General features: G+C 45.0%; 1 protein-coding gene across 2 annotated transcripts in view; it reads left to right on the top strand.

Moving 5' to 3' along the window:
* LOC308109049 (cytosolic 10-formyltetrahydrofolate dehydrogenase-like) overlaps window positions 1–10,065 on the top strand; it is a 116,552-nt gene extending 106,487 nt beyond the window's left edge. Inside the window, exon 23 of one of the 2 annotated variants that reach the window (XM_080462395.1) lies at window positions 8,133–10,065. In XM_080462395.1, the coding sequence (XP_080318521.1) occupies window positions 8,133–8,188 (56 nt within the window). In that variant the 3' untranslated portion in view covers window positions 8,189–10,065. The remainder of the gene's footprint in view (window positions 1–8,132) is intronic. The other variant, XM_080462396.1, reaches the window with a different exon arrangement.
* The last annotated feature ends 4,385 nt before the right edge of the window (window positions 10,066–14,450 follow it).

Here is a 14,450-nt window from a genome sequence, read left to right as displayed (position 1 = left end):
GAGAACATGAGGAAGAACAAGTCTAAAGATGTGTGGAGTGGCATGAGAGAGATTATTGGCTTCCAGAAGAAGGCTGGAGGTACTGCTGAGGGGATTGTACAACAAGCAAATTAATTAAATCAGCTCTTCAACAGATTTGACTCCAGCCATACCCAACACAATGGTCTGTATCATGTTCAACTTCTCCTGTGTGTTCAATACCATCCAGCCCAGACTGCTCTAGGCCAAACTAGATGATATGCAGGTGGATGGTTCCCTGGTCACATGCGTCACTGACTATCTGACAGGCAGACCACGGTTCGTGAGACTGGAGAGCTGTACATCTGATCATGTGACCAGCAGCATTGGAGCCCCCCAAGGAACTGTGTTGTTGCCCTTTCTCTTCACCACCTCCACGGCAGACTTCAGATACCACCTTCAGAAGTTCTCTGATGACACAGCCATACTGGGGTGTGTGGAGGGAGGACAGGAAGACAAGTACAGAGGCCTGGTGGACCGCTTTGTGAAGTGATGCAAGGATGGTGGTGTCTTCTCCATCCCCAGTCTGCATCAGTGGGGCTGGCGTGGAAATCCTGTAATCGTACAAATAAACTGGAATGCTCCACCAACACAGCGGCTGTCTACAAGAAGGGCATGTGTCAACTCTCCTTCCTGCGGACACTCAGGTCCTTCAATGTCTACAGTAAGATGCTCCAGATCTTCTACCAGTCCGTTGTTGCAAGTACCATCTTCTTCACTTTGGTGTGATGGGGTGCAGGTATCAAGGTAAAGGATGCCAACAGACTAAATAAACTGATCAAAAAAGCCAGATCAGTTATAGGCTCGAAACTCATCTGAAGGCTGAAGACAGAATGTTGCTGACAATTGTGGACAATTCCTCCCATCCGCTGCATGAAACATTGGACAACCTGAAGAGCAGCTTCAGCCACAGTCGTCCAGCCTCGATGTCTAAAAGAAGGTACAGGAAATTGTTCCTTCCTCGAGCCATCAGACTCTATAATCTATCTACTTCTGCCCGCCTGGATCTTTACTGAAGCAAAATAATCACTGCTTGCTACACTGCAAAATATGCACGAGCCATTTTTATATGTCAATGATTATACACTGTGTGTACAATTATTAGGCAAGTGAATATTTTGGCCATATCATAATTTTTATGCATGTTTTCCAACTTCAAGCTGTATAAACTTGAGTGCTTATTGGATTTAAGCATACCAGGAGATGTGTATTTGCGTAATGAGTGAGGGTGTGGCCTAAGGAGATCAACACTCTATATCAAGGTGTGCTTAATTATTAGGCAGCTTCTCTTCCTCAGGCAAAACGGGCCAAAAAAGAAATTTAACAGACTCTGAAAAGTCAAAAATTGTAAAATGTCTTTCAGAGGGATGCAGCACTCTTGAAATTGCTAAGATATTGGGGCGTGACCACAGAACCATCAAACGTTTTGTTGCAAATAGCAAACAGGGTCGCAAGAAACGTATTGAGAAAAAAAGATGCAAATTAACTGCCAAAGATTGGAGAAGAATCAAACGTGAAGCTACCAGGAACCCATTCTCCTCCAGTGCTGCCATATTCCAGAACTGCAACGTACCCGGAGTACCCAGAAGTACAGGGTGTTCAGTGCTTAGAGACATGGCCAAGGTAAGGAAGGCTGAAACTCGACCATCACTGAACAAAACACACAAGTTGAAACGTCAAGACTGGGCCAAGAAATATCTGAAGACAGATTTTTCAAAGGTTTTATGGACTGATGAGATGAGAGTGACGCTTGATGGACCAAATGGATGGGCCTGTGGCTGGATCAGTAACGGCCACAGAGCTCCACTTCGACTCAGACGCCAGCAAGGTGGAGGTGGGGTACTGGTATGGGCTGGTATTATTAAAGATGAGCTAGTTGGACCTTTTTGGATTGAAGATGGCCTCAAAACCAACTCCCAAACCTACTGACAGTTTTTAGAAGACACTTTCTTCAAGCAGTGGTACAGGAAAAAGTCTGCATCTTTCAAGAAGACCATGATTTTTATGCAGGACAATGCTCCATCGCATGCATCAAAGTACTCCACTGCATGGCTAGCCAGTAAAGGCCTTAAAGATGAAAAAATAATGACATGGCCCCCTTCCTCACCTGACCTTAACCCTATTGAGAACCAGTGGGCCCTGCTTTTTTTTTCTTTGGTTTTTTTTTGTTTTGTTTTAACCTTTGTCCTGTTTGGCAGCTTGGGCATATTATGTGATTGAGAGCCTTCCGGTGTCAGAACAGTATTTGCTCTTGCAACAGGAAGAGACCTGGAGTCTCTTCCTCGGCATTAACGTCTCTGCCAAGCTGTCAGACTTGGTGCACTTAAACTACACCCCCCTTTTTAAAACAATAGAAGAGGACCTCACTCGATGGAGGACACTCCATATTTCACTTATGGGGAGAGTAGCAACAATCAAAATGATGGTCCTGCCTAAAATTAACTACATCTTCTCAATGATACCAACAAAACCACCAAAAACTTGATTTAACACTCTTGATTCTCATGTCTCAAAATTCTTATGGAAAAACAAACCATCACGTATAAGTTTAAAAAAATATAGGACACCAAGGACCAAGGTGGCTTAGAACTCCCAAACTTTTATAATTATTATCTGGCCAATAAACTACTTTATGTTGTAAAATGGATTAATCAGAAACCCTTAGATGAAGGCTGCCTATACATTGAAAAAAACATTCTGTGAAGATCTCCAAATCAGAGATCTTCCCTTCTTCAGTCCTGTCATCAAAAGACACAGCTGCTTTAAAAGTATCAATATAAACACATCTCTGACAGCTTGGTGGGAAGTTCTTAAAATGAATGGATCTTCACTCATTCCCTGCAAACTCACACCCATCTGGAACAATCCCGACATCCTGCAAAGAAAGAAACCAATAAACTTCCGAAGATGGCAAAATAAAGGAATAAGAAACTTAGAACAACTTATCTCCAATAACTCTTTTATTCCATTTAATGACCTAAATGGTCACTCCACAATAGGAAACAGTGGGGCGGTGCCTAGGGTGGGGGGTCCAAGCTACTTAACTGCGGTCTGGGTCCTCTCCCGACTTTGCACCACCCACAATTTTAACCACACTTAGTCATGCAGGGTCTTGAGGGGGTAAGCCGCTTTCGGGGTTCTGCCGCTTGTCAACGGTAGAACGCCCGGGCCCCGCTATCCCCCAATTTTAAACCGCACCATAGACACACACATTGCACCCACCTCTTCAAAACACAAAGACACACCCTTACATGCATCCAACACACACATAGGGTGGGGGGAAGGCGGGAGACGTGGCTCCCCCCAGCACCTTCACAAGGTGGGGTCCCACCCCGGCCCGGGGTGAGTGTGGCTGGAATGCGGGGGGCGCGCTCCTTCAGGGGTGGCGCTCGTGGGGGGGCTGGAAGCGGTGCTCCTTCCCCATTCTCTGTTGGATTAGTGGAGGATGGGATATCGCGGTGGCCGGGTGGGGGCCCGGCTGGCAGCCTGGGAGGCGAGAGGCATCACCCCCCCCCCCCCCCCCCCCCCCGAGTGTGTGAGTGTGTGAGCGTGTGAGCGTGTGATTGTCTGAGTCTGTGTCTGTGTCGGGGTGGGGGTGGGGGTGGGGGTGGGTGTGCGTGTGGGTGTCTGTGGGGGGGAGGTTGGCTTGTGTGGGTCTATCAATCAAGATCGGGAGGAGTATCATGGGGCGGGAAAGTGGGGGGTTGGATATGAGGCTCCTGGGGGTCGAGAGTTGACTGTCCTCCGACCGGGGCCTGTTCGGGCCTTCGCTTTTCCTGGGCTGGGGGCCTCGCCGCCGCAGTTGGGGGGGCTCACGGCCTGGAAAATCACCTTTCTGTCTAGATAGAGCTGCTCAGGCTGGTTTAATCCAATAACAGTTGTAAAGTATTTGGATCAGTGTGATAGCTGCAAATAATATATGTAGCGCAACAAGGGTATTGTATCCCCCCCCCTCAACTTCTCTTCTCTTCTCTTCTCTCTCTCTTTATGCGTTCCCCCCCGGTCGTGTACGGCAGCCATGCCAACTTCTGATGGAGGCGGCAACAGGAGGAGACTCCAGGTCTCTCCCTGTTGCAAGAGCAAAAACTGTTCTGACTCCGAAGGCTCTCAATCACATCATATTGTTCGCCCAAGCTGCCGAACAGGACAAGGGCAAAGAAAAAAAAAAAAAAAAAAAAAAGAGAGATGGGAAAATGTTTGTTTTTTCATTTAGTTGCATAATAATTCTGCACACTAATAGTTACCTAATAATTGTGCACACATATATATATATATATATATATATATATATATATATATATATATATATATATATATATTCTCTTAAGAAAGACAAAATCTGTTGGTGAACTGGGAGCCGGTGGAGCTGCTGGAGCACTGGGGTGATGTGGTGGGTGGAGGGGTTCGAGTGATGATCTGGGCAGCTGAGTTTTGGATGAGTTGGAGTTTATGGAGGTTTTTTGAGGAAGTGAGTTGCAATAGTCTAGCCGTGAGCGTGAACCAGGATGGCTCTGAAGGAGGGATACGTCCCTGTGGATGTGGTGGTAGATGTTTAGAAGGTGGAAGAAAGCTGTTCGGGAGATGTTATTAAAGTGGGAAAAAATTGAGGAAGAGCTGTCGAGGACTCTTAACCTGAAGAAGAGATGATGGAGTTTTCAATTTTTATGGAAATATTGTCATTGTTGGAGAGAATTGATTTAATGCCAATGAGAAGGGCCTTGATTTTGTCACTGTTTAAGTTGAGTGAGTTGCAAGAGAGTCAGGTGTTTATTTCGTGCAAACAATCACAGAGGGATGTGGGAGGGAGGCTGGAGGAGGGTGTAGTGGAGAGGTAGAGCTGGGTGTCATCCGGTTAACAGTGGAACTTGATACTATATTTCCGGAAGATGTTGCTGAGGAGAAGAAGGTAGATTATGAAAAGGAGAGGACCTAGAACAGAACTCTGTGGGACACCGGAAGTGACGGGGGATGGCTGGGATATCAGTGGGTGGAGGTGGATGAATTAAGTGAGGCCAGAGAGATATGATTTAAGCCAGTTGAAGGGTGTGCCTGTGATGCCGATTGAGGAGAGTGCATGGAGGAGGATGTTGTGTGAGATGGTGTCAAAGGCAGCACTCAGGTCCAAAAGAATAAGAATGGTGAGGAATCCAGTGTCTGCTGCCATCAGGAGGTCATTCATTATTTTTAAGAGGGCTGTCTCGGTTCTGTGTTGGGGACGGAAGCTAGAATGAAACTGCTCATACAGGTTTTTGTTGGTGAGATGTGTGTAGATCTGGAATGCAAATAGTTTTTTTGAGAATTAGAGTCGAGCCGAGGCGTCAGTATAGGTTGAATCCAATCCAGACTGTTACAAAATGCAGTTGTTTACATGTTGCATTGTCAACTGCAACAGCAAATGAGAAAAGCAAAGCAATGAGCTTCTATCGTATTCCAGCAAGGACAAAAAACAGCTCAAGCCACGTCTCGGAGGTCACAAAGAGGCCACGAACGATGGTCACAGCAATAGGAAGTTTCCTTACATACAACATTGCTCTGCCCGCTGTATAACGGTATAACTGTAAAAAGGCAGAACTGTAAAAACACTAGCACACAACATGCAGTAATAGCAGAATCATACCTTTTGAAGTGACGATAGTTTTCCAATCTACTGTTGACATCTCAAGGTCCTGCGTTCATCCATCAGTAAACAGACTCTGTGTTCGCTGCAGTGATCTGAAGCTGATGAACACTTGCTGTGTACACACTTAAAATCGTATAATTATAAACGTGTGAGTGTTGAATGTTTAGCAACAGGTTAACATCCACTGATCACTCTGAATGCTCATACAGATCTAATCCTTTAACACCTATAATTCGTAATGCCTGCCTCTTTAAGGCGAGGCGCTAAGATTGCTATTCCAAGGACGGCAACAATTTTTCAAAGATTTTTCTGGCACTGTTTTTTCGGCGCATAACTAGTCCAGCACTGTTTGGAGCGTGTGCATAAAAAGCACATCAAAACGTGCAGAAAATTCGGGAATAGTGTGCTGTGACTTTTATAAATGGCAAACGGTTTTGGAAATTTGACTTACTTCAAATTTTAAAATGTAGCCACTCTTGTCCTCTTCAGAAGTGAAAACATATATTCACATCTCCGCCCAATTTTAATCTGTGAGCCTTCAAGTTTGATAAAGTTTTCAGCCGTTTTCGGAGTTTAACATGGGTGTGAAAAGTTAGAGTGATTTTTGTTAGAGTGGGAGAAGCTGTAGATTTTCCCCCCAAAAAACGTCTCTCTCTCTCTCTCATCGCATGGCCACATTTCTTCCTCTTTCTCATCATATTATACATGAAAACATAGCTACAAGCCTTGTGCTTCTAACAAGGGGCACATTTTGTCGGGAAATAAGCGGTTCTCTCAAAAAAAGACTTAATTGGCAGCAAATGCTCAATTTCCTCCCATCCACTCCAATGTATTTTGGTGAGACATTTTCTCACTCAAACCCAAAATTTGAGACATTTGTCTAAACTCCTCACGGGGTTTTAAAACATGAGAAGCTCCTATAAGTCCTTCAACTTCTTCTGACGCTGACGGTGAAGAAATGTTTCAACCCAGTGTCATGGTTCTTGAACTATAATCAGTTGTTCAGGAGGTGCGCATCACATTTGGTGACTGTATGTGAGCCAGCCTCTGCAATTCAGTGACAGGTGTTGAGCCAGTGTCACGTGCGCCGTCTCCATGGCAACAGACACAGCTGCACCTAATCTGCCTGGTAACACACACTGCTCCTTTGATAAAGTGGACATGTGATGTCAGGGGGTACGTCCGAATAGTCCCTCCTATCTCATCTATCGACTTTTGTGGCGGCCATTATAAGGACTGTCTGAATTCTCAATAAGCAAAGGAAAGGAGGCCTCGTTGCTTCCTTTAGCGCCTCCTTTAGCATAGGAACCACTGATGCTTCCTTTAGCAAAGGAGGCGAGCTCATGCTGCCCCACAATTCCTTGCGGCAACATTTAAAGGGACCTGCTCATCCGAGCGTTCAGGGAACCTCACGATGTCAGAAAAAGGATCATGTAAGTTACCAAAGCAATAGTCTGCCTTGAACAACTTTAAATCATATAAAACCCAAATGCGCTTTTTGTAGTCCATTTTCTGAACCTTGTAGTTCTTTCCCTCACCACGGCAGACGTCACTAACTTGCGTCGGATTATTATGATGTCACTCAGTGAAAATGCGTTCTGACTACCACACCAACGTGATTGCCTTTCACTATTTCCTTTAGGAAGCCTCCTAACACCTTTCCTTAATCCTGTGACGTCATCCACAGAGTGAAGGTAAAGTTGATAGATAAGGAGGTAGGAGGGACAATTCGGACGTATCCGTGGTTTACCAGCCAGGGCGCACACACGCACACACACACACACAGTGCATGGTTTTTAATGCTTTTTAATACTATCTAGTTAGCTTAGCTGATTAGCATGTGAGATAAGACCAGATTCCAGGTCAAGGACACCTGGGGAGTAATCTGTGTGATTTTTAGGTAGATCACAGGCCTAGCATGCTAGTTTGCATGCTAATAAAGTTTGTTCAATTGAGATGATATTTGGGGGGTGGCCTAAAGGGGGGCTAGGGTAATGGATCACTAGCTAATTAGCTGGGTCCCATGCACTTTTGACCCCACCCTAGGGCTAGGATTACAGGACCAAACCTAGCTGAAAGTGGCTTGCTTTGCTTTATCTAAACACCACCCCCAACCATCCACGCCCACTATAGTAGATGGTAGGGGTATCAGTCGGCAGCAGGAGACAGGCACAACAAGATTTCCTTTGGAATTTTCAATTTTTTCAGTTTCAGTTTTTCATGTATGAACCGACTCCCGTTTTCTTTAGCCCAACCCATTCAATGTTATTTTTAATGCAGCAGTTAGCGCTGGTCGGCAGATACTAGAAAAGCCAGCAGGCTTGTCTGTGTTGTTTTGACTGTATTTCCCAGAATGCTTTGCGTTTTGTTGACACAGACTTCCATGTTGGTCACAGGCTCAGGCAATCTTTATCCCTACGGAAGGACGTGGTTAGCAGTGAACCTCTAATAGCATGGAGGACTGATGTCCTGACTGTGTGTTTTTCCTCAACAGGACAAGAAGCTCTCAACGAATACCTGAAGACAAAGGCAGTGACCATTGAGTATTAGAAGACACAAGACAGTTGGGACTGAGGGAACACACACTGGACCAAATTTGACCTCTATGATCACCCTCAACTGAGCATATCAACACAATGAATTTTTGTAACCTCTCATTTTCCTGCAAATATAAAAATGGTCAATGATACAATCTGAGAACAGCTTGTATGGAGCCTGGCTAATTCAAGTGTGATTTAGTTTAGAAATACTAAGGTCAGAAAATTAAACTGAAACATTCCTGTAAAAGCTTCTTCTCAATGAAACATCAGTGCACATCCTTCAATCCCTCCACTTTACCATTTTAAAAATGCTTATTAAAGATGTGACAACTGGACTTCTGTTTGGATTTACAGTTCTATTTTCTGTTTATCTTCTTCTTGCATGAGTAAGTGAACCATGAATAAGTCCAACACAACATATTTTATCCAATAAAGTGAAACCAAGAAGAAGTGCCATCAAGTCCACATGCACAGACTGCTTAAGTTAAGTCTTAAACTGAGAGGCTGCCAGTGGGGAATCCAAGATGGCCGACATTATGGCTGCTTCCTTGTGATCACCTACGCATTCTTAGGCCATTTTGTTCCGAATCACCACCACAGCGCCACTGTCGGTGGGAGGCGGTAGTACATGAAATATCGCAGCTTCCTGCAGGTCACCGCCATTTTGTTCCAAAGCACAATCACAGCACCACTGTCGGTGGGAGGCAGGAGTACATGATCCACAGTGTGACCGTACTTCTCCAGAATTGAAACCCTGCCAGTGCGGTATCAAGATGGTGACTTACGGGCGCTGACATACTTGTTAGTGGTCATACTTGTGTGTGGTCGCCGCCATATTTAAAAGGCAGAATGACGTCAGTGGCTAAAGTTACGTCATGGCTTAATGGGTCATGTTCAGTTTCTGGGAAGCACAAGTACACTGGAAGGTACATTCAGGTAGATTCTATCTGAATAAAGCTCAAAGTGCATTTATAAGGTCCAGAGCCAAGTGGATTGAGGAAGGAGAAAAAAACCCCTCATATTCCACATTAAATTTCACATTAAAAACAGCCTAGAAAAAAAAAAGATTCACTCTCATGATGAATGGGGAAGATTATTTCAACTAAAAGTTTAGCGAAGGAGATCTTGAATTTCTTTGGATACCTGTATGATTCTTCTTATTCTAAACAAAATGCTGAATTACTTTAAATCATTTATTACTGTAAATGATGAAAAATTTAGAAATGTTTGAGGAGGATTTGAAAATTGAAGTATCATCATAAAAATAGCCTCTGACTGATCTCCAGGCTCAGATGGAATCACTACAAACATTTCTGCAAATATATTAAAACGTTGCTATTTGAGGCAATAATGTATGACTGGAAAGGAATTATTGACAATGAAATGAGGCAGAATTATTTCAGACATCCTGAAATGATGGTATATGCTTTTATTCTATTTGTCATATTTTCTTACCTTCAGGTCAAAATAAGAAAAGTGTCTTATCTAAGTCCACTCTGCTCTATTCTAAATTCTGCATTACATTTACATTTCACATCACTGCACCAGTGTCATTTTATATCCCTAATTGTCGGTGAGCCATGTAAGAAAAGTTTATTCTGTATACACTTGCTGCGTTCATGATTGACAAAGTTGTCCAACTCTCTCTGGGCCTATTTCAACAACACACTGCAGCTGTAACCACAGTGAAGCTCAGGGTCAGGGTTCAGCTACTAAACTGATCTGCCTACTTCATCCATCCAGTGACAATGTGTGCTGCATTAAGAAAAACAAATGACAAGAATGGAGAATAACTGTAATTTCATCAGCAGGACAGGAGTAAATGTCCATGACAAACCTTCAACAAATACCTATGACAACTTTAAAAGAATAAAACCATCATAAAGCATGTCATTCTTCTTTATTTTATATACAAGCACAGGGTACTTTAACAGAGAAAACCCAACAAATCCACATGAGCAAGGGTGAGCAACTGTGGAAAGGAAAAACTCCCTCTAACAGGATGAAACCTGCAGAAACCAGACTCAGAGGTGGAGGCTTCCTGCTGGTCGGTTGGGGTGAGGGGATAGAGGAGAGGACAGACAGATAGATAAGAGAGAGATCCACTCTGTGAAGACTGATCAGGACAGGAGGCTTCAATCCACCTTCAGCTCCACTATCATGTACAGTTGGTTAGCCTGTGATAGCATGTTAGAACTTTCTCCCACTGGCTATGACGACCTCTGCCTCAAGCCTTGTATGGCCTTAGCCCATCAGGATGTTGATGAGGATCTGAAACACATTGACAAGGTGCAGGTAGAGATGTTTCCAAATACACAAAATATTGACCACTCTACTTCTATGATGTCCTCCATTCGATTAATCATCTTCCATCACGTAATGGATGAGTCTCAGGTCCCCGTTCTTTATTCCTGTGACTTCCTCCATCTCTTTCAGTATGTCAAAGATCTTCTGCAATACAGAGGAATATAAGTAAACAAATCAAGCTCATGTTATGTAAAAAACTCTCAAACTTGATTGATGAGATGTTTTATTACCTGCTGGTCACTGAAAGGCAACATCCTCAGTTTGAGGTGCTGCTTGAGGGCAAGTGATGCTGATGGCATCTTCGGCAGGTATATTCTGTTTGAACGGACCCTCGACTCCATGAGATCATCATGTGAGCTCTGAAGCCAAAGAGCAAAGAGAGAACATATATTCAGCACTAGAGAATAGAATCACTAACAGCAGAGTTTGTTTCACTCACCTTGATCTGCTCTCCGGAAAATACAGTCAGGATCCCCCCCCCCCCTTCAACGCCTCAATGATCCTGCAGATAAAAATACATTGTTAAACCAATGAAAAGATGCAGCAGCAGCAAAGTTACACTTTGATTAAAGTCAAAACTGTCTGGGAATTATTGTTCCTGTCATTTAATAATATTAATCAGCCAACTGTAGACAAGATGCAGAATCAGTTGACATTTTACTTTGACAATGTGACCATCAAACAACAGTTGATGATTAAAACCCCTTTAGGGGATGTAGTGATCTCATTTAAAGACACAGCATCCAACACAGAGTGCAGAATAAATATCTCAGCCAAGTGGTTCAGTCCTTTCTGACACACTACACACATCCATCCATCCATTTTCTTCCACTTATCCGTTTTCAGGTCATGGGGGTAGCAGTCTGAGCACTGTCACCCGGATCACACATTACACCGATTAAGAACCTTTCCTGCGGGTGGTGAGCCCATGGGAAGATAGCACCTACTGTAATTGCACTAACTATTGTTGTAGTACCTTGTGCTCTCACTCGTGGTGTAACAGTCACAGCTGAATGACTCATCCATATGTTTGTGGGATTTTAAGGCACAACCATCAACCATCGACAGCCTCAAGAACTGCATCACAGACTACATAAACTTATGTGTGGATTACACAGTACCCACCAGACCATACGCTGTTTTGCCAACAGCAAACCGTGGATCACTCCTGAAATCAGGGTCCTCCTCAAGGACAAAAGGAGGGCCTTTGAATCAAAAGACAGGGAGGAGATGAGGACTGTGCAGAGAGAGCTGAGGAGGAAGATCAGGGAGGGGAAAAGCAGCTAAAAGGGGAAGATGGAAGAACAGCTGCAGCAGCGGAGAATGATCTGAACATTTTCTTTAACAGATTTGAACAGCCATCTGCCCCTCCCCCGACCCATTCCATCCCACTGCAATCACCATCACCAGCTGTCCCCACCCCCATCCCACCCCCCTGCACACCGCTCTCTCCTCCCCTCAGTGTCAGCCACACCCTCACTCTCACAACTACCAACACACAGCCCCCCTGCTCCAGCCTGTCCTTCACAACAGCCCAGGTGAGCTGAGGAGGCTGAGGAGGCTAAAGGTCAGGAAGGCAACCGGTTGGGATGGCATCAGCTCCAGACTCCTCAGAACCTGTGCAGACCAGCTCTGTGGGGTCATGGGGCACATGTTCAACCTGAGCCTTCAACTGGGGAGAGTACCACAGCTCTGGAAGACGACCTGTGTGGTACCGGTGCCGAAGACCTCCCGCCCCAAGGACTTCAACCACTTCAGGCCGGTGGCGCTGACATCACACCTGATGAAGACCTTGGAGAGGTTGGTCCTTCTACATCTGCACCCCCTGGTGAGCTCATCAATGGACCAGCTGCAGTTCACCTACCAGCCAGGCATCAGGGTGGAGGACGCCGTCCTCTACCTCATGGAGAGATCTCTCTCTCACCTGGAGAGGGCTGGGAGCACTATGTTCTATGCTTTCAACACCATCCAGCCCACGCTTCTGGGGGACAGGCTGCAGCACACTGGAGTCGACCTGCACCTCACATCCTGGCTCCTGGACTACCTGACAAACCGGCCACAGTTTGTGAGGACACGGGAGTGAGTGTCTGACCTGGTCATCTGCAGTACGGGGGCTCCACAGGGGACGGTCCTGGTGGCTTCCTCTTCACCCTCTACACTGCAGACTTCTCCCACAACACATCCACCTGTCACCTGCAGAAGTTCTCTGACGACTCCGCCATCATCGGCCTCATCACCAACGACGACGAGGCGGAGTACAGAGAACTCAACCTGGACTTTGTGGACTGGTGCCAGTGGAACCACCTCCAGATCAATGCAGGTAAAACCAAAGAGCTGGTGGTGGACTTCCGCAGGCAGAGACCCACACCCCCTACATCGATGAACATCCAGGGAAAGGACATTGAGATAGTGGACTCTTATAAGTACCTGGGTGTTCACCTGAACAATAAACTGGACTGGTCCAACAATACCCAAGCTCTCTACAAGAAGGGCCAGAGCAGACTCCATCTGCTGCGGAGATTCAGGTCCTTTGGAGTGCAAGGAGTGCTCCTGAGGACCTTTTATGACTCAGTGGTGTTATCAGCCATTTTCTATGGCGTAGTCTGCTGGAGCAGCAGCACTACGGCTGCAGACAGGAACAAACTGAACCAACTGGTGAGGAAGGCCAGCTCTGTCCTGGGCTGCCCCCTGGACCCTGTGGAGGTGGTGGGAGACAGGAGGATGTTGAAGAAGCTTTCATCCCTGATGGAGACCGTCTCCCACCCCCTACATGGTACCGTCACATCACTGGGCAGCTCCTTCAGTGACAGGCTTCGCCACCCGCGGTGTCTGAAGGAGAGATACCGCCGGTCCTTCCTCCCTGCTGTAGTCAGACTCTTCAACCAAACCGGCTCCCAGTAGACCACTGACATACCACAACCGGACAATATCACTCCACTCCAACTGTGCAATAAGTGGTGCAATTACAATAACAATTTATAAAAACGTATTTATTATGTGCAATACATCCACCCCCATATTCTGTACATGTCCACACTTATATGCACCGTGTGCACAATATTTACTATTTATCTATTTCTATTTTATTGTATTGTATTTTTATCTGTTTTTTTTTATTCTACTATGTGTGTTTCTTTTCTTTTTTACTATCCTGTCTGTTGTAACACTGCAAATTTCTCCACATGTGAGATAAATAAAGGATATCTTATCTTATCTTATCTTACATGCAGCCAGCCTTTGCAAAGTTTGCACTGCATCCATTCCAGCATTTCTGTGTCTGGATAAAAAATCCTGCAAAACAAGAGATGTATTCACATTATTTTTGTTTGTTTATTTCATTTAAAATAAAATAAATAAAGATATGGACAAAAAACTACTTAATGTGAATGGATGAAAAGGAGAGAAGAACAATCTTATAGTTATCTGGCTCCGACACACACACGCTCATTATGAACCAATGGCGGGAGACAAAGCAATACTCTCATGCCATTTCACTTGGCAGAGGCTAAAGAACCAGATGGATCAGGTGTGATCTTCATATCAGAGGTTATATAGGTGGATGAGTGATGGTACATGTGTGGTGCATGTTGTTAGTTCAAACTCAAAGCCATCAAGGCTGAGCAGAGTCCAGGTCCATGCTGGCAGCCTGAGTGACGAGGGTGAAGAGTCAGAAGGAAGGAGAACAGAGGGCCAAGGTTTGTGGGATGAGGTGGCTTGTGTTCACTGGCCAGGTGTTCCCTATTACCTGTTGACACTCAGTTTCCAGTCAAGGAGCCAAAACAGGAAGCAAACAGGGTCAGACAGACAGTTTGTGTGGAAGCATTTACGACTACTTATGATCCTGCTCTATGCTCAGCAATGTGACACCCGATGCCTGTGGAAGACGGTCTGGATTGTTCTGCTTGCACTGTTGATCCAATAGAAGACTCTGAAAAATATCCAAGTCAATCATCATTTATATTTGT

Source organism: Lipophrys pholis (genome assembly GCF_963383615.2).
Source record: "Lipophrys pholis genome assembly, chromosome: 4".
NCBI classification, from domain to species: Eukaryota; Metazoa; Chordata; class Actinopteri; order Blenniiformes; family Blenniidae; genus Lipophrys; species Lipophrys pholis.
Note: the sequence above shows the minus strand (reverse complement) of the source record. Positions and strands in the feature narration are given on the sequence as shown.